The sequence below is a fragment of the Lissotriton helveticus genome, chromosome 3_1, assembly GCF_964261635.1.
Source record: "Lissotriton helveticus chromosome 3_1, aLisHel1.1, whole genome shotgun sequence".
NCBI lineage: Eukaryota > Metazoa > Chordata > Amphibia > Caudata > Salamandridae > Lissotriton > Lissotriton helveticus.
Window position 1 is genome coordinate 133148568 of NC_136061.1, and position 21788 is coordinate 133170355.

The window sequence follows — 21788 nt, forward strand, 5'->3', positions numbered from 1 at the left end:
CCTCCTCCTTCCCTGCACGCCAAGGTAAACTGCATTCAGCTCAGAATCTATTAGAGGGCGCGGGAAGAGGGGGCCACGAGCGGGGCCAGGGAGCAGGTTTTACCTACCGAGGGTGGGGAGGCCTTGAGAGGAGCCTATCGGCAGCGTGCAGGGACTGTTTCCTGTGCGTAAAGGAGAGGCAGCGGGGCTTAAGTAAAGTTGGGAGTCCTGTTTTTAAAAGTCACGGGCAGCATTACCATACACACTGCCATACCTGGATACAGAGACTGCCTTATCATTTGGAACGGAGGCCCTCCCCCCCACCCCTTTTTGCTGGGATTGTGTTCTTTCTGCAAGACAAGTGAACTATCAGTTAAGAAAACACTACCAGACATCGATTTTGTTTGGTTAGCAGAGAACCCTTACCTATTCAATTGCAACAGAAGTTTATTGTGTATGTTGGCCTTGCTTGTTGATTTTTGGTCTTGCCTAAATTTGAGATAGTCTATTTTTGATAACTACCTGTGTGGTGTCCCTTTGTGGTGTTTCACACAGTTATTATGGGTGTTGGTGCAAAATACTTTACGCATTGCCTTGGGGATAAGCCTGTCTGCTCGTGTCAAGCTACCGAGGGGGTGAGCAGAGGTTATCAACAGTGTGTGCCCCTTTACCCTGACTAGAAGTAAGGGTCCCTATTTGGTCAAAGGTACCCACCTCTGCCAACTAGAGACCCCCAATTCTAACAACTGTCAAACTAAGTGTATAATAAACTAAAGAAGATAAAAGAGTTAGTATCCTGTTTAGTCAACAGTGGTCTAAGACCCGTTTCTTAGGTGTGGTGTCCTTTCAGATCTTGTTTTTTTAAAAAGGTTTGTAATGGTGATGTCGGACTAGATTAATCTCTGGAGCTACCCTCCGGACTACTTCATTAGCAATTCTAGAGACCATGACCTGGATATTGTTGCAGATTAATCATTGAGGCTTAAATACTCCTTTGACCCTGCCTTGGAATGCCTGGGGTCTTCTTGGCAGTAAATCCCTGCCAGACATCACATTCAATTATGGATGTGTGGCCAGTTGCGTATAAAGGAAAACCACAGCCCTAGCAGCAAGAGCTCCCTGTTACCAATGAGTTTTCAGACATCCAAAGGGCCGTTATCTTCTGGTAAGGTTGGGTGGAAGCACATATACATGTCCTCCTCAAAGACTATACCCTTTAAGGCTACGGTCCATCCCTGAGATTGTGCCAAAAGGCTACAGGATTCATTCTTCCCTCTGGGCAGTCAGATGTCTGCCAATGACTCGGACAATACATGAGGAACTAACCTACTCTCGCTAAGTGACCAGCGGGGTGGTGGGTGACATGTATTCTTTTGACAGGGACTTCTAACGGACCATACCTGGCACCAAAACCGTTGAAGCTCTTCTCCTTCCCTCCTCCTCCATTATCTCAGACCTCCGTGGTGAGCCCCTTTTCAGCGCTGAAATTCGGCAGCATCCTAAATCTACGGATTGATTTCCCATTCAACATGTTACCTGGTTCAGTAAGTACTGGTTATCGTAACCTCTAGACAAAGACCTTATATCTACACCACGGTTTAAGGCAGAACATGAAAGTTAAGCATCTTAGTCTAGAGACTAACCATAACCAGGTCTTGTTACATTTAAAGGCAAAGAAGGGACCCAAGGGCATTGATCATGCCATGAAGCATTGCCTAGATCACCTTTAGCTGTCCTGGGGCCACTGATAAGACTTCGCGATATGCTAGTCCTGACCTTGTCCTCCCCAAGCCATTGATATCATTACCTTGAGGGATGGGCCTAAAGAGCGGTGTGTGTTTCAGGAGATCACCACAACTACTGCGGAGAGCAGGAAATCTGTGCTCATGGACTGCTATAGCAAGACTGCAGATACACTGCCTCCTTCCCAGATTGAGTAATCTGCTGACCTATTTTTCAGAGATCAGTTTGTTTAGGAAATCTCTAAATCGTTTTTTGCTTTCCTTGAAAACGCCAAATAATAAATGTATGATGACTTTTAATGATGAATTTTTTGGCTTGGCTCAAAAGTGGCAGCGGGTAGGGGTTTTGAGGGGTGGGGGGGTGGGTGGGATGGTCCTAGTCAACTGTTCTTCAGAAGAGGTGGCCATTTGAAGCAGTAGAAAAACCAGTGCGATGCATCTTCTTCTGGATCACAGGCAGATAGCCTCTGTCTCTCTCTCTCTTCCTCCCTCAGGTAAGGGTGGGTTATGTTATGTTAATTAATTTATAGAGCGCGTCTGTTACCCGTGGGTGTCCTGGCGCTATCTGCTATCCTGAGGGAGGGAAAAAAACGAGTTGCACGGTAAAGAGGTGGTTCTAGAACAACCACGTTTTAGGCATTTTTTCTGAATGGTAGCAAATCCGTGCAACTCCTCAGATAAAGGGAAGCTGATTCCACAGTTTTGCTGCGCCCACCACAAAGCTTTTCTCGCCCCAGCGGGCTTTTTTCACTGGTGGTACTCTCACCAGTTTTTGAGCTGATGAGCGTAGAGGCCTAGTTGGTAGATACCATTGAAGTTGGTCCTGTAGATAGCGTGGTCCCTGATTCTGAAGTGACTTAAAAACGAGGCACATCGATTTGAAGTGTACTCGTTGTCTCAATGGCAACCAGTGAAGTCTACGGAGTTCACTAGAAATAGGGGAGAATTTAGGTATGCAAGAAATCCGCCTAGCAGCTGTGTTCTGCAGCATCTGTAGCCTATGCAACAGCCTCTCTTGGATGTTTAAATAGAGGCTGTTGCAATAGTCCAGTCTTGACATGACCAGTGCCGTAACCACCGTCTGTAGACTCTCCTTAGGCAGAAAATTGAGGATTTTCTTGGTAGTTCTAATAGTGAACATCGTGGATGACACCATGGCGTTGACCTGTTTTTTCATGTCCAATCTGTCATCCAGATACACTCCCAATTTTTTCACATGTATGGAAGGTACAGGCAGGGGTCCCAAAGAGTCAGGCCAGCATTCTGGGGTCCACACGTTAATATCGTTCCCAAATAGAATGACCTCAGTCTTGTCTGAGTTTAATTTAAGACAATTACTGGCCATCCATGATCCAACTGCTTCCATACAATCGTGTAGCTTGTGGCTAACAGCCCCTTCTAATCCTGGAAGGAGATATACCACTATCTGCGTATCGTCCTCATAGGAGGTAAGATGGAAACCAAAAGATCTTATCAATGGAGCCAGGGACGATACGTACACGTTAAATAGAGTTTGACTTAATGATGATTCCTGTGGGACCCCACAGGGAAGTTGAAAAGGGGCGAAGCAAAACTCTCCAAGGGCTACTATCTGCCTACGATCAGAGAGGAAAGACTTTAAGATCTTCCAGGCAGAGTTCTTTACTCCGCAGGCTGACAAACGGTAGATCAGAAGACCATGATGGACCGTGTCAAACGCTGCGGAGAGATCCAGCATAATCATTGCTGCTTTACCACCCTGATCCAGAGTTTTCCTAATCTCGTTAGTAGATTTTATGAGGGCGGTCTCTGTACTGTGGCCCTCCCGGAAGCCATAGTGAGTACAGTCAAGCACCTCAGCGTCATATAGATATCTGCTCAAATATCCATTTCTCCAGCATTTTGGCTGGAAAAGGTAGGCGAGCAAAGGGTCTGAAGTTGCGAACATCTGTTGAGTCAAGATTAGTTTTTTTTAGCAAAGGGATCAAGGAGGCCGTCTTCCAATACGCCCGAAAGCTGCCCACCCCCAATACCGTATTAAAAAGGGGAGTCAGAGCCGTAGTAAAGATTTGAGGGATTAATTTGGCTGTTTTAATAGGACAGGGGTCATAAGGGGGGGCCTGATTTCAAGTTTTGCAAAAGTATGGCAGTATCAGTGTTGGATAACAAAGGGAATTCAGTCAAAGCGTTCTGCGTTTGTGAGGCCATGTTATTATCCATGCCTGGTTCCTGAGAGAGACCATTGTTGGCATTATTGAAGGTTGAGAAAATATCCTCAACTTTATCTAAAAAGCACCTGCCGATTTTATCACAGAGTTCCTAGCTCTCTGCCACTTGTGACGTATGAGGGTTGGCCAATTTGCAGACAATCTTAAAAAGTTCTTTTGCTGAGTTTTCCACTAATTCAATTTGATTAGCAAAGTATTCTTGCTTAGTCGTAAGCAACAGTTGCTTATGTGCCCGTATACTTTCTTTTTGTTTTGTTGTATCCTCTGCCTTATAACCCTTCCTCCATTCCCGTTCAGAGTGCTTACAGATACATTTCTGAGCTTTTAGATTGGGGGTATACCCGGGGGCAGAAGGATAGATCCTTTTAGGGTAGAAGCGTTTTTTTAGGGCGAGCTTATCACAAGCTTCATTAACCCAATCATTAAATCTGGTAGTAACCATGTCAACCTCACCAACTAAAGAGGGCAATGTGGATTCTAAGAGGTCTGACAAATCTTTAGCTTCAATCTTATTCCAGACACGTGTGAAGCTGGGCTTTGTTTTAGCTTTCACATGATTTTGTTTATCTAAGCAGGCTATCTCAAATAGAATGGCAGCATGTTCAGACCATACTTCTGGGCGCACCTCAATGACAGATAGCTATGGGTAATTTGAAAAGATCCCATCCAGCGTATGTCCTGCCGTGTGGGTGGCCCCTTTAACTATTTGTAAAAGGTCTAGTCCATTCATGAGGTTCAATAATTCCTGTGTGTCTAAATCTACAGTGTCTTCTAAATGGAAGTTAAAGTCGCCCATTATGGAAAAAGATCTGTCACTTATGCCTTAATAATAATAATAATAAAAACATTTATTAAGTGCCTGAATACACTAGGACACTGCGTCTCCGCGCTAGGATGCGTTCCAACACAGAAAGATCAAGAGCCGACCACGGAGATGAGAGAGGACAGCCTTCCTCCATCAAATTACCCACTAAACCAATGAACGATTTTCCCAGTCCTGGTGGCCTATATAACAAAATTCCTCTAAAATTATCCTTGTGTGGAAGGAAGAGGGAGAAGCTCAAGGCTTCACATCCCCCATTAGTAATTGTTTTAAACATAGCTTTGATGGAGTCATGGTAGATCAAAGCCAACCCCCCTCCTTTCTTGCCCTGCCTATTGACCGTGTGACATAGGAAGCCAGGTGGTGATGCCAGTACTATGTCTGGTCCAGAGGCTTCGGCCGTCCACGCTTCAGTGACAAATGCCACTTTAGCATCTAGATCTTCTATCAGGGCCGCGCATTCTGTGCTATGCTTGACCAGTGACCGAGCGTTAAGGAGGATTCCTTTTATGCTCTGTGAAGTGTTGTTCCTCCGAGCGCCTATTACCTCCGGTGTCCTATCCCTAACTTTGCTAAACAAGGGCATAGAAAGGATGATGTTGCAATAAGGACAGAACATCGGATTATCTATCGGGTCTTCATATAAGGAAAGGCAAGGACAGTCTAGACTCCTACCCGCATTGTTTAATCGTAACAACCCACTTCTTGAATAAGTGTGTATTGGTCGATTACCTGGTAAAGAACTGGCAGGGGTCATGGCACTCGGAGTGGTCCAGGCGCGGACGAGCGCAGACTGGCTTGCCTTTGGCGCGCCACAGGCGCGCCCGCCCGCTGCAAGCTTGAGTCATAATTCTTTTAAGGTGCTTCCAGTCAAGCAACTAGAGCGCTGTCGCCCGAGCCTCCCCAAGATGGCGGCCCCGCTATGCCTAGCGCAGATATACCGTGACCGGCAGTGCCCTGAAATCCACCGTCACCGGTCAGTCTGCCCGCCCTTCAAGTAAGCCCTCCGATCCTCACAAAATAAAATGTCTCTAAAATGTGTACAATTTTAAATGAAATAGCAGCAGGAATCTGCAAAGTGCAAGGTGCAGCGTAACATTAATTAAAATCTCCCGGGTGCGCCTGAGGAGTATAGCAGAGCTATGGTGAATAATGTTTCTCCCAGAGAGGGAAAAAATAACTGCCAATATTGGAGTTAAGTAGATTGCTGGAGTATTGTATAGATGTTTTTCCTTCTCGCTTTTAGTGCTGACACCCCACTTGGCATCTCTTTTTACCCCAAAAGAAAACTCCCAAGGAGGTCAGAAGGTGATGGAGCTAGTCAAGAAAGGAGTGATCGTTCCGGTGTCATCTGTTCAATAATAACTCCGATACCGTTTCATCAGCTTATTTTTCCTGGTGCATCAGAAGTCAAGAGACTTGTGCTCTATAATAAATCTGATATCTCTTTATAGATGTGCTCTGTATGAGCATTTCATGATGAAGGCCATCCATCTTCTCAAGAATATCCTTGTCGCTGGGGATTGGCTAGTGCGTTTAGACCTAAAATTATTTTTATTTCTTGATCCCAATTTGTGAGGTTTCTGAAGTTCCAGTGGAGTGGAAGGATTTGGCAGTTCTGCGGTCTTTCCTTCGACCTTTCCTTGGCCCCTTGTTGCTTGATATTTACTGATATGGGCAAACTCGGCCTTTAAAGCCGCTCTGACATTCTGAAGACAGTTGATGGGTCGAATGCTTCCATCTGGAAGCCTTTTAATTCAGAATAATCAAGGATGCTGCCCCTCTGCACAGGCTCTGATAAAGTAGCATCATTTGCGCCGCAATGATGTACTATAAAAATAGGGATATGCCTAACCCGTAAAGTGAAAATCTGGATTTTATTAAAGACAAGGAGCTTGATGTTACATATGACTTTGGTACAGTTTGATTGCTGTAAAATGCAGAAAGCTGCTGTTCATCTGGTGATATCTCTTCAAGGATTCTCTTTTGCTTATTGTGAGAAGTTGGCCTGATGTATGATGTCCACAATTCTGAGGGCACCTTGTATCAGTCCAAACAATCCCTTATGGTGGTGGTTGTAAGTCAACCTTAAAAAGACAAGCTATTCTAGTGGTAGCATGGACTAAGCAGCCTTCAGGCTAAACTCAAGAGGGCATGTGAAGCCGGCTGTTTTACCATATGCAATCCTGTAATATCAAATGAAAGGACACCACACAAGTTATATATTATAAAAATATATGTATTTATTCTCAGAATAATCCCCTGTACACTTTATGAGTATAGAAGCACAAGCGTTTAAACAAAAGCACAATATAACATATGAAAGTTGCACGTTTATGGATGAGGCCGGTGGCCACTCAAACCATATATCAAAAAAGTGGTATAAGTATCACTAAACGATCAGTGGTAAGGCCTAGGGCCTTGGGAATCGCTTGGACTACACTGGACTAACAGCAGTTAGGACGGGAGTAGCCCGCGGGATTTGGGTGCAGCGCTAAAAGCACAAGCATGCACCAATGCAAAGTCAATGGTGCGTAAAAGTTATCGAGTTACAGTTTTAGGAGTCTTCCGACTGGGCTAGAAGGACAAAACTTTAGACTTAGACACTAGAGGTGTAAACCACTACGGGAGCACCGGCGTTCAAGAGTTACCTCACCCACAGGAAGCGGGTGCACAGGTGCAAAAGCGTGTCGGGTTTAGTCGTGTAGATCTATGTAGCCTGGAGATGAATATGCTGCAGGCGGCCAGAAGAGAAGTGTCCGGTGTGATCCAAGGGTGGATCGAAGATGTAGAGAACCTGAAAGCAGAGGGGACAGAGTCTGGGTCACTAGCCAGTGACCAGGAAGGAACCAGGAAGGAACCAGGCGATGTCGGGCACAATCAGGTGGTTGTCGTGAAGCTTGTCTCCGCTGCCACGTGGACTCTGGGGCACCGAGGATGTCCAGGAGTGGATCACGAGCTGTCCTACGAAGGCTCTCGCTGTCGGCGGTGTCGGCTTCCGGATCGGAGTTAACAAGCCTTGGCAAGGGCAACCCACGCAGGATTTGAAGATCGCTTCTTACTCGAACCAGCAAGGTCAGAGCGGGTGCTCCTTTTCAGGGGAGCGAGGGCCAGTCTGGAGCAACCAGACTAGCAGAGCAAATTCAAAGGTTCGTCGGTACTGGGACCACTAGCCAACGGGCAAGCGACCGGACCAACGCGTCGAGCAGGAAAATGCAAAAGGGCCCCACGCAGCACTCGATGAGTGTGGAGGGGTGAGCTTCGGTGCAAAAGCTGCTCGGGGCTGGGGCTTCTCAAACCCCAATGCACAGCTTCGAGGGAGCCTCGGAAGGTGCACGGTCAGCACTCCGTCGTTTTTCCAAGATGGCCGGCCCCATGCTTCAGGTCGCCTCCACGGGTCTCAGCTTTGCTGGGGCTGTGGATCGGGCTCTGTTGGAAGGCAGGAACGCTGGGTCTTGTCGATCTCTGTCGCTCGAGTTCCGGCGGGAACTGCAACAAAGCAAACGGTGATGCGCTGGATGGTGCCCGTTTGCACAGGGTGGTCACTCCTTGACCACAAGGAAGATTCTTCAGTCTTCTACGTCGAGTAGGATGTCGAAGGGTCCAGAGTTTCGTTTCATAAGTTTCAGTCAGGATAATTTAGATTTTTCACAGCCTGCTGGGCAGAAAATCTGGATTTTATTAAGGACACGGAGGCTAATATTATGCAAATTCTACTTTATTGCCACAGCTCAGCAGTAACAATGAAGAGAACATAGAACTTGTGAACATTCTAGAAAGGTATATAGCTCATGAACACACAGCCATCTTCCTTCTTTGTCCAATGCTGCGAAACAAAAGGATAAGGTCAAGAAAATTCCAACTTGAAGAGAGACGCCAAACGAAACATCTTCATCTTCAGGAGACGAAAATTCCTTATTCTGGAAAAAGAAGGGGCGAACAGTGGAGGGATAATATTAGCCTCCGTGTCCTTAATAAAATCCAGATTTTCTGCCCAGCAGGCTGTGAAAAATCTAAATTTTATGGCATGACACGGAGGCCAACATTATGCAAGTTCAAAGTGAATTGAGAACATTATCAATCACATTATTAATAGGTCTAAAATAATATTTATTAAACATAGTTTCATTAGACCAATCTGCGGCTCTTAAAATATCTTGGAGCCCTCCACCAAGCATAAAAGCTTTAGAAGCTGAAGCACCTCTAAGAGAGTGTGCACCAAAAATTGAAATGTCAACACCACATTCACTCATCACTTCTTTCACTCATCTTGCGAGAGTAGGAGAGGAAACTGGTTTATAAGGAGATCTATGGGAGATCAGGAGTTGTGTCTCAGAACCTCTCAAGTTGACAGTCCTTCTTTCATATTCTTTAATAGTTCAATTAGCTTTATTCGAAAAGTAAAAACGTTTCATAAAAGCATGTACAGTACAGAAAACAAAAATAAAACAAATACATCAATAATTTCCATTTTGTAAAAAGTGACATGTGTTTAAACAAAGATTAAATCAATAAAATAAGTCAACTAAACATTAAGAACAGGGGAGTAAGATGAGTTAATTAAATGTGGGAGTAAATCGGCCACTCAAGACATGACCAGTTCTGGCCATCCAGAGGCTGTTATTTTCTTTTTGGCAATACGACAGAGGATGGAAAATTCTGGGATAGAAATCAGTTAAACTCCAAGTGGATATAGGTCCATCTCCTAGCTGAGGCTGTCGAGATTGAAGGTATGAGACGACATGCCTGTTCCTGAATTTGACAAGTACCAGATCACCCGCAATATGTTTCGGGAGGGGTCCTAACCAGCCCACCCTTCTGACGCTAAGTATAGTACCATCAATGTTGGGTGGGAGAGATCTATTTTTGGTTAGCCAAAATACTACCTTATTTCTTAGCTCTTGATTGTGTTCATATTTCCCCGGTGGGAGTTCTGGTACACCTGAGATGACGCACACGAAAGGAGCGGCCTCAGGTGGCAAATTTAGGTGTTTGGTTTTTTGTGGCGCATTGTCTGAATTGACCTCTATTCCCTTGTGGGGTGGCGTTTCTTCATTTGGCCCTTTTCTAGACTGGGAGCTCTGTGAAGATGTGACTGCCTTCGAGATGTTTGAGTTTTTACTATATTGGGTTACTGGTTGTTTGTGAATGGTCTTGCTTTGTGTGGTGGGGTAGGATATTTCTGTGGGGTCTGGACGTGGTGGACGAGAGGTACACGGTGGCTGATGACTGGGTCCTGCCTTGGTTCTTAAAAATAGTGAGTTTGCCTTGATTGCTTCCTCTACCCCTGAAAGTCTATCCCCTAAGCTGGTCATTTTGTCAATTAACGGAGCAATTATGGACTTTATCAAAATTTCAAACGAGGCCAATAAGGTGGCGTTGGTAGATTCTTTAGATTTTACAGTGCTAGGAGTATTAGGGAGTGGGGAGTTTGTGGATAATGTTGGTTGTTTAGTCTGCCTCCCCGAATTTCGAACCCCATCCTTCTTCCTTTTAGCGGGGGAGACCTGGATGGAGGGAACCTGAGTAGCAGCAGCGCAGTGTGAATTTTCCTTTGGGCGTGTTACATGTGAGGTAGCCTGTGAGGTTTGGATAGATTGGGATGATGATCTAGTCCTAGGGCTAATTATTGGTATAGGGGAAATGGGAGCTCTAGATTGAGAACCTTCTAATTCCACAGGTGCATATGAGGATCTGCACATGTTATTTAGCCCCTCCAGTAATGAGAATGCTTGGGTCGTATCGGGAGTCTGCGGAGACAAACAAACACTCGGAGAACTATCCATAACTGGCGAGCTCTCAATCCTCACTAATTCACGAGCAATAGGGAGAACAGAGCTCTTAATATAATAGTCCATTGTTCCCCTAAGTGAATTACTCAGAATGTCTGGATTTCTAATGGCCCCCTTGCAGTTCATAGCGAACCAGCTTTTTAATGTGGACACTGAAGCAATATCACCTCCCCCAGGAGTAGTTCTTCAAATCTGCTACTGTAACAGCTTGGAGAGATCTTACACACGAAAACAAGGGGACAGGCCCGGTCCGGTCTCCTCTGGCCTCTGAGGGCCACAGAGGGCCCGCCCTTTGCCCGGGGTCGTCCGCGCGCGTCCGTGACGCGGAGGGAGCTGCTCGGCTTTATGCGCCTCCGTGCGCGTTGGTTCCCGGAAGTGGGCGTGTCCGCAAAGGAGTCTGGGAGCTGTAGTCTTCCCCCGCTGCAGCCCCGCGATGGACTTTGCGGTGGCGGCAGGGAAGACCGACAGCGTCAGGGCCCCAGACGGTTGGTGCAAGCAAGTGGCCAAACCACCCTCCAACAGGTCAGTGTCCGCTGGTATGTCCCCCGCTCCTCAGTGGGAGCTGCTCGGCTTTATGCGCCTCCGTGCGCGTTGGTTCCCGGAAGTGGGCGTGTCCGCAAAGGAGTCTGGGAGCTGTAGTCTTCCCCCGCTGCAGCCCCGCGATGGACTTTGCGGTGGCGGCAGGGAAGACCGACAGCGTCAGGGCCCCAGACGGTTGGTGCAAGCAAGTGGCCAAACCACCCTCCAACAGGTCAGTGTCCGCTGGTATGTCCCCCGCTCCGCAGTGGGAGCTGCTCGGCTTTATGCGCCTCCGTGCGCGTTGGTTCCCGGAAGTGGGCGTGTCCGCAAAGGAGTCTGGGAGCTGTAGTCTTCCCCCGCTGCAGCCCCGCGATGGACTTTGCGGTGGCGACAGGGAAGACCGACAGCGTCAGGGCCCCAGACGGTTGGTGCAAGCAAGTGGCCAAACCACCCTCCAACAGGTCAGTGTCCGCTGGTATGTCCCCCCTTATTATTCTTTAATACATTTAACAACACACAATCTTTCATTCTCAGGAAAGAAAGGATAGAAGATAGAGGAAGACATAGTTTTAGTCCTTTTCTTAAGATAAAAGCAAACTCCTTCAGGTTGAAAGGCCCTGCTCAAAACGTCTAATGCTTTGACATCTGAAGTTCGCCTGAAGGAGACTAAACAAAGCAAAACAGTAATTTTTATAAGAAATACGTTTGAGGGAGAGGACATCGTTCTCTCCCCATGAAGAGATAAGAGACAAAATGTTTCTCACGTCCCACAAGGCTGAGTATTTAGGAATTGGAGGGTTGAGAACATGCATGCTTCTCATAATTTTTTTGGTCAAAAGACTTTGACCAACAGAAACACCATCGACTAAGGAGTGACCCGCAGCTATCGCTGACCTATAAACATTAACAGTTCTATAACTGAGGCCAGAAGCGAAAAGGTCTGAAAGAAAATTAACCACTTGAACTAAATCAACTGAAACGGGATCATGATGTCGTTGAAGACACCAGCGAACCCATTTGTTCCATGCCAATCAATACGCCTTCCTTGTCCCAGGAGCCCAGGATTCAGATATGAGTCGAAAAGCATTGTGCGAAAGGCCAGAGATTTGCCATTGTCGCATGAAATCTTCCAGGCCGTCATTACTAAAATGCCTTGCTCTAGGAGGGGATGAGATTCGCCCTGAGGGCCCAGGAGAAGACGGTTGAAAGACGGGATCAGTATTGGAAAGTCTATTGCCATCTCCAAGATGAGTGGAAACCATGCTTGAGACCTCCAGAGGGGGGCTACCACTATCATACACTGAAGGTATCTGCGAGCATGTAAGAGGAGGCGCGGGAGCATTACAAATGGCGGGAAGGCATATGGTTTTAAGTTTTGCCAATTCTGGAGGAAGGCATCCACTCCAGATGCCTGAGGGTCCGGCCTCCAGCTGAAATATTTTGTTAACTGGGTGTTCAGTCTGTCTGCAAAGAGGTCTGTCCCAAAGGGGCCCCATTGTTTTTGAATGCTCAAAAATATCTTTCTGTTCAGTTTCCAATTGCTGGAATCCCTGAAATTCCTGGAGAACCAATCTGCCACACCATTGTTCAAACCAGGGATATGTTTTGCCGTGACTGACAGTCCCTTGTTCAGGCAATAGTCCCAGAAAAACTTCGCTATTTCTGTCAGACCCTTCGAATGTGGCCCTCCTAGTTTGTTCACGTATCTCACCACAGAGACATTGTCCATGCGAAGCATTATAGAACATTTCATAGATTCTTGTGTAAAGCTTCGAATTGCAAAAGAACCAGCTAAAAGTTCCAGACAGTTGATGTGCATGTTCTTCTCCTCGCGTGTCCACCGCCCCCCTGTCGACAGGTTGGCGCAAGTTGCCCCCCAACCTTCTAGACTCGCATCCGACTCTATTATCATGTCTGGGGATTCGCCGAAGATCGCTTTGCCATTCCATGCTTCCGCATTCTTCAGCCACCAAGAGAGTTCTTCCCTCGACTCTACGTCCAGGCTGGTCATTTGAGTGTAGGATTGTGACGCCTTCAGAGTCTTCGCTTTGAGTCTCTGAAGAGCCCTGTAATGAAGAGGGCCGGGGAAGATCGCTTGGATGGTCGAAGAAAGGAGACCCAGGATTCTCGCTAAAAGTCTTAAGGGAAAAGAATCTAGACAGAGAATCTTTTTTAACTCTTTCCTGAGTTTCTTTATCTTTTCCTTTGGTAATTTCAACTCTCCTGATAGGGTGTTTACCATGAAACCTAGGAATTGGGTCTCCTGTGAAGGAACAATGCAAGACTTCTTTATATTTATGACAAAACCCAGATATTCCAGGAGTCGGATGGTAAGATCCGTGTGACGAGAAATGGTCGACTTGGTCTGAGCCATGATGAGGATGTCGTCCAGGTAGATTATGAGCCTCACACCCGTTCCCTTAACCAAGCCACCATTGGGCGCAGCACTTTGGTGAAACACCAAGGCGCTGAGGACAGGCCGAAAGGGAGGCTGGAAAACTCCCAAAGTTTTCCCTCCCAAGTGAATTGTAGGAACTTCCTGTGAGGGGGCCAAATAGGGATGGTCAGGTAAGCGTCCTTCAGATCCAGGCGTGTGAGCCAATCGCCTTTCCTTAGAACGTCTCTGAGTAGATGTATTCCCTCCATTTTGAAATGGTGGTAAAACACCCATCCATTTAAGCTTTTTAAGTTTATCACAGGTCTTTGGGTCTTGTCTTTCTTTTCTACTAAGAAAATATTGCTTATAAACCCTCTCTGAGAGCCTTGTCTTATAGCCCCTTTGGCGAGAAGATCCTGAACCTCTTGAGAAACGAGTTTCTTTGATCTTGAGAGAATATTATCTCTCAGAAGGTTTTAGCTGAAAGGGAGTGCCCAGGAAGTCTATTTTGTAACCCCTTACGGTTTGTAATACCCAAGGATCCTGTGTGATCATATTCCAGTTGCCAGAGAAAAGGGCTAGTCTGCCACCCACCTTTATAGGGGTATCTAAACGGTCTCCCACTGCACTTACCTGTGCGAAGGGTCCTGTTTCTCCTATCTCCACGTGAGAATCTTCCTCTGCCGCGTTGTCTCTGAGGGTAAAAGGTCTGGTTTCCGTAGAATGACGATTGCTGATATCTGTTACCACGTCCAAAATAGGGTCTGGAAGAGGATTGACCTCGGCCGGGGAATCGACCCCGCATTCTCCCGGCCCGTCCAAAAACTCTATCTTGGAAGACTTTTTTAATTTCACGTTGGGACTTCTGGATTGAACTAAAAGCTCCAACATATTTTGCCATATCGCGTATGAACTCCTCTCCAAAGAGGAGTCCTTGGGAGTTTGGACCTGTCTCCTTATTTGCTAATTCAATAAGTTTAGGGTCTATTTTAAGTAGAATCCCCTTCCTACGTTCATTAGACAGGGCAGTATTGGCATTGCCAAGGAGGCAGATAGATCTTTGAACCCATTCGCGCAGTTCTTTAGGGTCAACAGGAATGCCTCCGACATAAGCATTCTCTGCCAAATCAAATATTTTAGATAGTGGGCCAATAATATCAAGAAGGTGGTCTTGACATGACCTGAGCCCTTTGTCTATGCCCTTTCTCGGGTCTTTTGCACCTTTAGCTATAAATGCAACTACCTTAGGGTCTAATTCGGGGGTGAAGGCGATTTTATCTGGAAGTGATGGGCGAGGACATTCCGATCTCAATCTTGATCTCACTTCCTTGGGAATTTCCCTCCTTAGCCAAAAGCTAACATAGTCTGTGACATGTTGGGATGGTAACCATTCGGGAGAAAGGGGATGCCTTATTAGTAAGGGGTCAAACATATTATCCCCAAAGGGGTCAGTGAAGCCCATCTTGGATCCTGATGCCTTGTTTGTTCCCTCCGAGCTCTCCACGGAGTCATTCTCCCGGACCTCAACGTCCGAATCAAAGGGAGATGAGCAGAAGAGGTCTATCTCCGCATCATGGTGATCGTCGCTATCGATATGTATAGGTGAATCTGGACCTGATTCTTGTCCTTCTGTGGTGCCCGAGGCACCGTTCTGATCTCCGCCCTGGTGGCGAGATTGAGCTGATTTTGATGACACCTTATGTTTTTTTGTGGAGAAGGTAGGTAGTTCTCCCGCGGCTCTTTTCTTTGGGGCCTAGACTGCCCCTTCTTTAGTGCTTGAAGTGCGAGTGCGAGCGCCGCTAGTAGAAGGCCATGCCCCCGTGAACTTTTCAAAATTCTTATTTATGGTGTCCAAAAACTTTTTATTAATGGTTTCGTTAAAGGAGTTCATGGCTTTATCCATGGCTTTAGAAACCAACATTTCCAACTTTGCATCTATTGAGGCATCAGGGTTAGAAGACATTGTCAAATGTAAAAGGACAAGATGCCCAGTAGTCTTTAACCCTATTTCAAGAGTGTCCAGCAGTCTTTTACCCTATTAACAAGGTAAGTTAAGCACAAGCGCTCCAAGAAAAATCTCTCAGGTCTATAATAATCCTATCTCAAGTTAGACCGGTTTCCCTTTTTTTTTTTAGGGATATATTGTCATTAATGTGAGAATAAACGGGGCAAGAACTGAGGAGATCGCGATCGTCGAGTCAACTGTCGAAAGCTGGTTTGTAACTAGGGCAACGACGCACGGAGGAGTTTGTGCGCGTTGCTAAGGGCTTTTCCTCTAAGCCGCGTACCCGCCGCGGCACGAGGCAGAGGCATGTCGCGGGGGAAGGGGAATGCCGAAAAGACCGATGAGGAGACGGGAGGTAAACGGGAGGTAAGCGAAAGGCAGCGCCGACAAGCAAGGCTAGCAGGCCGTCGATCCGGCCGGGTTGCGGGTGGTGTCCGCATAGCAACGAGATCGCGTCCGCATTTAAAAGACGCGAGGAGAGAGGAGTGGGAACACGAGTCCCGAATGTAAGTAAGGGGGTGGAGAGGCACCCGGAATGAAGGTCGAGAAGACGGGCATCAAGGAAATAGATCAAGGTACTGATTAAACAGAGAAGGTCAATAAAGAACAGATATATACAAAACATAGGCAATGTAGAAAAAACATAGCAGTCCTTAGAAAGGAGAGAGAAGAGAGTTAACAATAAATGAGCGCAAGGTAGGGTCAAGTGGACCTCGATATGCGACAAGGTGAAAATCAAGCAAGCACGTGCATCAGAAAGGACGAGTAAAAAGGAGGCACTTATCTGTGTGAGCAGCAGCAACAAAGAAGGAAGATGGCTGTGTGTTCATGAGCTATATACCTTTCTAGAATGTTCACAAGTTCTATGTTCTCTTCATTGTTACTGCTGAGCTGTGGCAATGAAGGAGAATTTGCATAATGTTGGCCTCCGTGTCATGCCATAAAATCTGATGTGCATTGCCACTGCTCCCACCTTTATTCCAAATCTGGGGGCTGGATTACCTGCTAGGTCCCTCCTATGGGTGGGACCCAGGAAGGGGGTGGTTACACCCCTTTCCCGTTGTCCAGTTTCCCACCAGGACTGGGGCTGGAGTGCCCCAGAACCGGTTTGACTGGATTTTGCATGGGACACCTTGTGTGCCCCAGGCAGTGTCTAGTTTCTTTCAGCCCACCCTGCCCCAATCCACTATCTCCTGTCTGGGGAGGTGTAGCACCTCCCTGTGACAGGAAACCTTTTGTCCAGGCCTCCCCTGCCAAGTTTCGGTCAGCAGTAGGAGGTCAGACTTGTGTCTGTGGCAGCAGCATCCATTTTGTGATGCTGAGGCTCTGGTTAGGATTAACCGCGTTTTAAGTAAAGTAACAGGTCTTCTCCCTCTAGAAGGGTGGAATGCTACCCCCGTCGCCAGAACTGGCGAGGGGTAGTATTCCAAAGTGTATGACACCAAACACGACATGTTTTGATAAAGCCAAACCAAAGTTAGCAATAACCGCGAGGATTATAATGCACTTAAGAGTATATGGTATGGCAATACCCTGGAACAGCAGTAAGGAAATGGTTCCGACCACTGCAGACAGGCACAGCTCATGCAGCACCATCTCACATAAAACCAAGCACTCTGCCTCCAGGATTGTTAAGGCGTGCCATAGGAGTGACTGATAGGTATATATGTGTCCAGATATAGGTTTAGATATAGGTATACTATATCTAAGCAAGGGGTGATTACACCATCTTGCCCCAGCTGAGTGATCAGCCAGTTGTGTCGATTTAAGTACCAGCCAGGGGTATCAAAAGATATGCTGCAGCCCATGGTAGGCCTTGGATGCACCTCTGCCCTGAGCACCTATAGTGCATGGTACAGGGGCTGATAAGGTGTCCAGTACCAAATTGGTGATGTACCTATGGTACATGTATGTGAATTTAGAGAGAGAACCGCAGGCTGCGGGTCTGATTAGCAGGCCCACAGCCACATTAAGTCGAAAACCAGTGAAGCAAAAAGCAAAAATTGGGGTGACCATAGGATAGCAGACCCTACTCTCCTACACTTATGTTTTGCCTGATCTCTGGTATGCCATGGTGCTCCCTGCTTATGTTAACAGATTGTCATCTCTTTCGTATTGTTAGCTTATCCGGTATTTTTACAGTTTTTTCTCTTTCTGATACGGACTGTCTGTGGATGAATTTTTGGCTTTATTTTTCATCTCAGCATGTCTAGTTACCCATGGGCTAAATTTTCTGCTTAGTTAGAATGCGGCATCTCTCCAGCGTGATGCAAGATTTGTGGAAATCTTTTCTTAGGCTGTTCACCATTGACCAGTAAGTTTTTACCCTTAGTTTGTGCTTCTCTAGTTAGATATTTTGTTAAACAGAAAAGGTATCAGGGAGGATTTACCGGTATCAATGCATTATAAATCAACGTAGCCTATAAGTACACTATAACATAAACCCCAAATGTATTATCCCATAAGTCATCTTTTCATAAAGTTCATTCAGATAAATATAAGTGAGACAGTTAGTATACCAACATGAGCTAATTTCGAACAGGACACCAAAAGGAGAAAAGAGACGATAGCATCTGTATATAAAAATCACATTGCATAGCGCATAGATTTCCTAACGGAGAACAAGCCAGTTAATTACTGATGTCCAAAGCTGAAATTTACAGTCCTATTTATAGACAGTGTCGAGGTAAGCAGCCAAAATGTGTTATGAAGGAACTCTACATTACATATTTAGTTTCTGTTACCCATTTTGACACTATTTATCTGCTCTTTGCCTTGAGCACCACAGACTTTCAGTAACTTTCAGTAAAGCACTACAGACCTACGCTATGAATGTCCACTCACAATATAAGGCAATCCCCAGGTCAGCCCCAATCCTTGAAGCAACCCTTGAAAGGTCCCTTCTGTAACAGGCTACTTGTGTGCAGATAAGTGGCTAAGCATGACAGTTGTCTAACATACACATCCAACACAAGTTAATAAATGTGTGTGCTCGTGTATAACCAGCACAGAGCTTCTTACATTTGACAGTGGTTAATGACTGGGCATTTACTGGCCGTAAAGGCACAGCCTTTTGTGCAGATCATTGGGCTAAGGGTGAAGGAGGATATCTAGCAGCACTATACGGCGAAGCAGGGAAAAACTGCTGCCTCCACACACGCAGACGGTAATATGAGCTTGGATAAAAGCGTTAAAGCACATAAGTTGGGAGGAGTAGATGACAGGATGAACTCCACTGTGAGACAGTGACCAGTTGGCAGAAGTCGGGGCTCTGTAGGGTTTTTTTTTAAAACATGGAAACTGCTGGGAATAGAAAGATTGGAAGAGAGCAGGAATGTGGAATTCCTAAAGCCTGATGCCCGGGACATATTGTTTGGGTCACTGGCAACAAGCTTTCATGTATATTTTGTCCTTGGGACAAGTAGGCCTAACCCCCAGCAGCACAAACCCTTTGGCTGGCAGTTTGCAGTACCACATTATGGCACAAAGAAAGCCATTGGCTGCAGTTAAGGTAATATTTGTGTCACGTGTTAATGCTGTTCAAAGTAGTATTCATGGTTCATTAATGCAAAGCCTTCGTTATTAGGGTGAGTGTTCTAAGCAAAAGTTGTAAGCTCCTGATGCACTACTGACAGTGGTTCCAGTATAAAAATGTATACACAAGTTTTCAACGTTTAGCAATATGAGGCTATGTATAATGCTACCAGAATGCGGTCTGATTAGATGCAAATATTTGCAGAAGCTTGAAAGCAAGATTGACGATTCTTTGGTTTCAAAATAAAATGTTCACAAAAAAAAGTCAAAAACATTTTGCTAAAGTACTGTAAATTGTTAGGTACCATTTCTTTGCAGCATCATTTACTAAAATGTGTTGATGTATGCTAGTATTTCTCCAAAATATTCACAATGGAAAATCAGTGTAACGAGTTTTAATACGATTATGGGAAACATAAGATTAAACAAGCAGTGGTAAAGGCAGTAGGTCCGAAATTGTTGGGGGGAGGGAGAGGGTGGCGGTTCTGTGCGTGTTTTTCCCCACCAAACTTGTGGTGTAAGGATTGAAGGTAGGTGAGTTGCTTGGTCGTTCCAGCCTTCATAAATCAAACAGACAAGTTTGAATTTAATCTCTGCCTTCTCTAAAGAAGTCTTAAAACAAGGATTAAGTGATTACATTTCCTGATGTTAGCTGTTAAAATAAGCAGCAGAACTTAAGAGGGCTAAGGAAGTTTTACTGTACGTAAAACTCTGCCCCAGTCAGTGTTGGAGATGGCAGTGGCTTGGATTATGGAGCAAAAGTCCAACTGTGAGAGAATTGGTTTCAGTTGTTTTAAAGAGAACAAGACTGCTCGGACAGATTAAGTGGGGTGGTCAATCTGAGATTTCCCAGAAACGTTAAGAGTCAATGCCAGCTCCAAATTCCTTACTGTCAAGGATCACACTGGACAGAAGCAAGGAAGATTTTGGCTGCAGGCATCATCCTGAGGGGTTTGCAGTTATTTGAAACAGATAGGGCTCTTTATATCAGCAGCAACGATTTTGAAGCAAAGGAATCCATTAAGAGTAGTCAAAACTAAAGGGAGGATAGGCCAGAGGATAGGCTTATGGTGATAGAGGACCTACAGCCCAGCAAATACTAAACAGTAAAACATTGACTGAAGGGAGATGTGGCTCAGGCACCAATAAAAGGCAAGTGGGACAGCCCAATGGCTCAATCATGGGAAAAAGCAGGAAAACAACCAAGGACACCTGTAACTCAGCAAGGCGTAGAGGCACAGCTCTTCTTCAACAGAGTGTCCAAGCCTGCATCCGTGTAAAAAGAAAAACTCAACTCTTGCATAAGTGTGGTAGAAAAATGCATACATGAAGCAATCACTCTCGCCTCTTCACTACACTCCATGCTTTAGTGTAATCACACTACCATCGAGACAAAAGCAACCCTCCATCATCACGCATGAAACCAAAACAAGTCCCAGAAAAGCCAAAGTTGGAACCTACACTCTTATTATCAGGCTTACTCGCTGATGGGGCACATGGCACGTTAAGAAAATCTCACGGGTCATTTATCACGCAGGAAATTAAAACACTTCCAATATAGGTCAGCTTATAAACGCATTCTTAATTTCTTCCACCCAAGCACAGCGTATGAGGAAGCGTGGTACTACTACTCAACTCCCGAAAGCGCCTTGCTGATAGCATGAAGCCCTTTGTAAATGTAACTACAATACGATCAAAACTGACACTTAAATGGTTACAGACCATTATCCAAAAAGAACTGTCCATTTTACTAAGTGGAAAACCAACCTGTTTACAAATTTCTGTCGGGTCGTCTGTTCCAAAAGCTTTGGATAGATCTTCTTTCTTTGCCACTTGGCCCTTTGATACATTAGTGAATATTGAATGCGTCTGCATAACTTCATCAAGGTCTTTCTCTCTGTGGGTCAAAAGTATAATTCATGTGAGATGCTGCTAAAAGGAATTAACAGTTTCAGTATTTCCATATTCCAAAAGACGCACGAATGTTCAAATACACAAAATAATTTCGATATGTGGGACACGCAAAACACTACGATGAATCATTATTTTCAAAATGCTTTAACAATTCTGATGCTAATAATTAAATATACCATAAACTTACTGGTTGTCAAAAAAGTTAATAACGCAGTTCGGCTCCTCCATTGTATCTACCTTTCCCTCAATCCCCCTGAACGCACACCCACATACTGCCTCACCAGTGTTGTCTTAACCACACGTGTATACATTCATCCTATGTGTGTACCCTTTGCCCGTCACTTCTCCCGCTCAACCCATTTCGCATGTCCCCAGCCCACACTCACACTCCGCTTCGCCAGCTCATCACTTTGTTCTTGTAGCAAGCTATCTCGAAGCGTTTGCCGCCCTTCTTCATCCTCACCACGGCTACATTGGTGAGGCGGATCTGGTTGGTGGGGGTGAAGATAGACATCTTGATGCAGACGATAGGGACCACCGGCAGCTGTCACTGCGTCCACACAGGGAGACAGAGCGCATGCGTCACAGCCTCTGCGTCAGAACCAGCACGGGTTGTGTTTCAAGGCTCTCCCTCAACTGTAAACAAGTGACACCTAAAGCTAATATCATGGAATTAAAATTCGGGTTCCTATTTCGAATCCGTTAAGAGGCACGCATGTTCTTTAGTGCTAGAACACAAGTAAAAACACTTAAACAACATAGATCCTGAATTATATTTCAAATGCCGCGCACAGTTTGTTCAAATATTTTGCACAATACGATATTAATTTACAAAAATAGCATGCTTCAATATTTAATCGAATATATGTCACAACATGTAGAATCAGAATAAATTA

The 21788-nt window shown here is 45.6% G+C and overlaps 1 protein-coding gene across 1 annotated transcript in view; it reads right to left on the reverse strand.

Annotated features, from left to right (window-relative positions):
• SBDS (SBDS ribosome maturation factor) overlaps window positions 1-21496 on the reverse strand; it is an 86405-nt gene extending 64909 nt beyond the window's left edge. Inside the window, exons 1-2 of the mRNA XM_078679400.1 lie at window positions 21279-21496; window positions 20746-20875 (exon numbers count right to left, since the gene is read on the reverse strand). Coding sequence (XP_078535526.1) covers window positions 20746-20875; window positions 21279-21406 — 258 coding nt within the window. The 5' untranslated portion in view covers window positions 21407-21496. The remainder of the gene's footprint in view (window positions 1-20745; window positions 20876-21278) is intronic.
• Window positions 21497-21788: the final 292 nt, after the last annotated feature.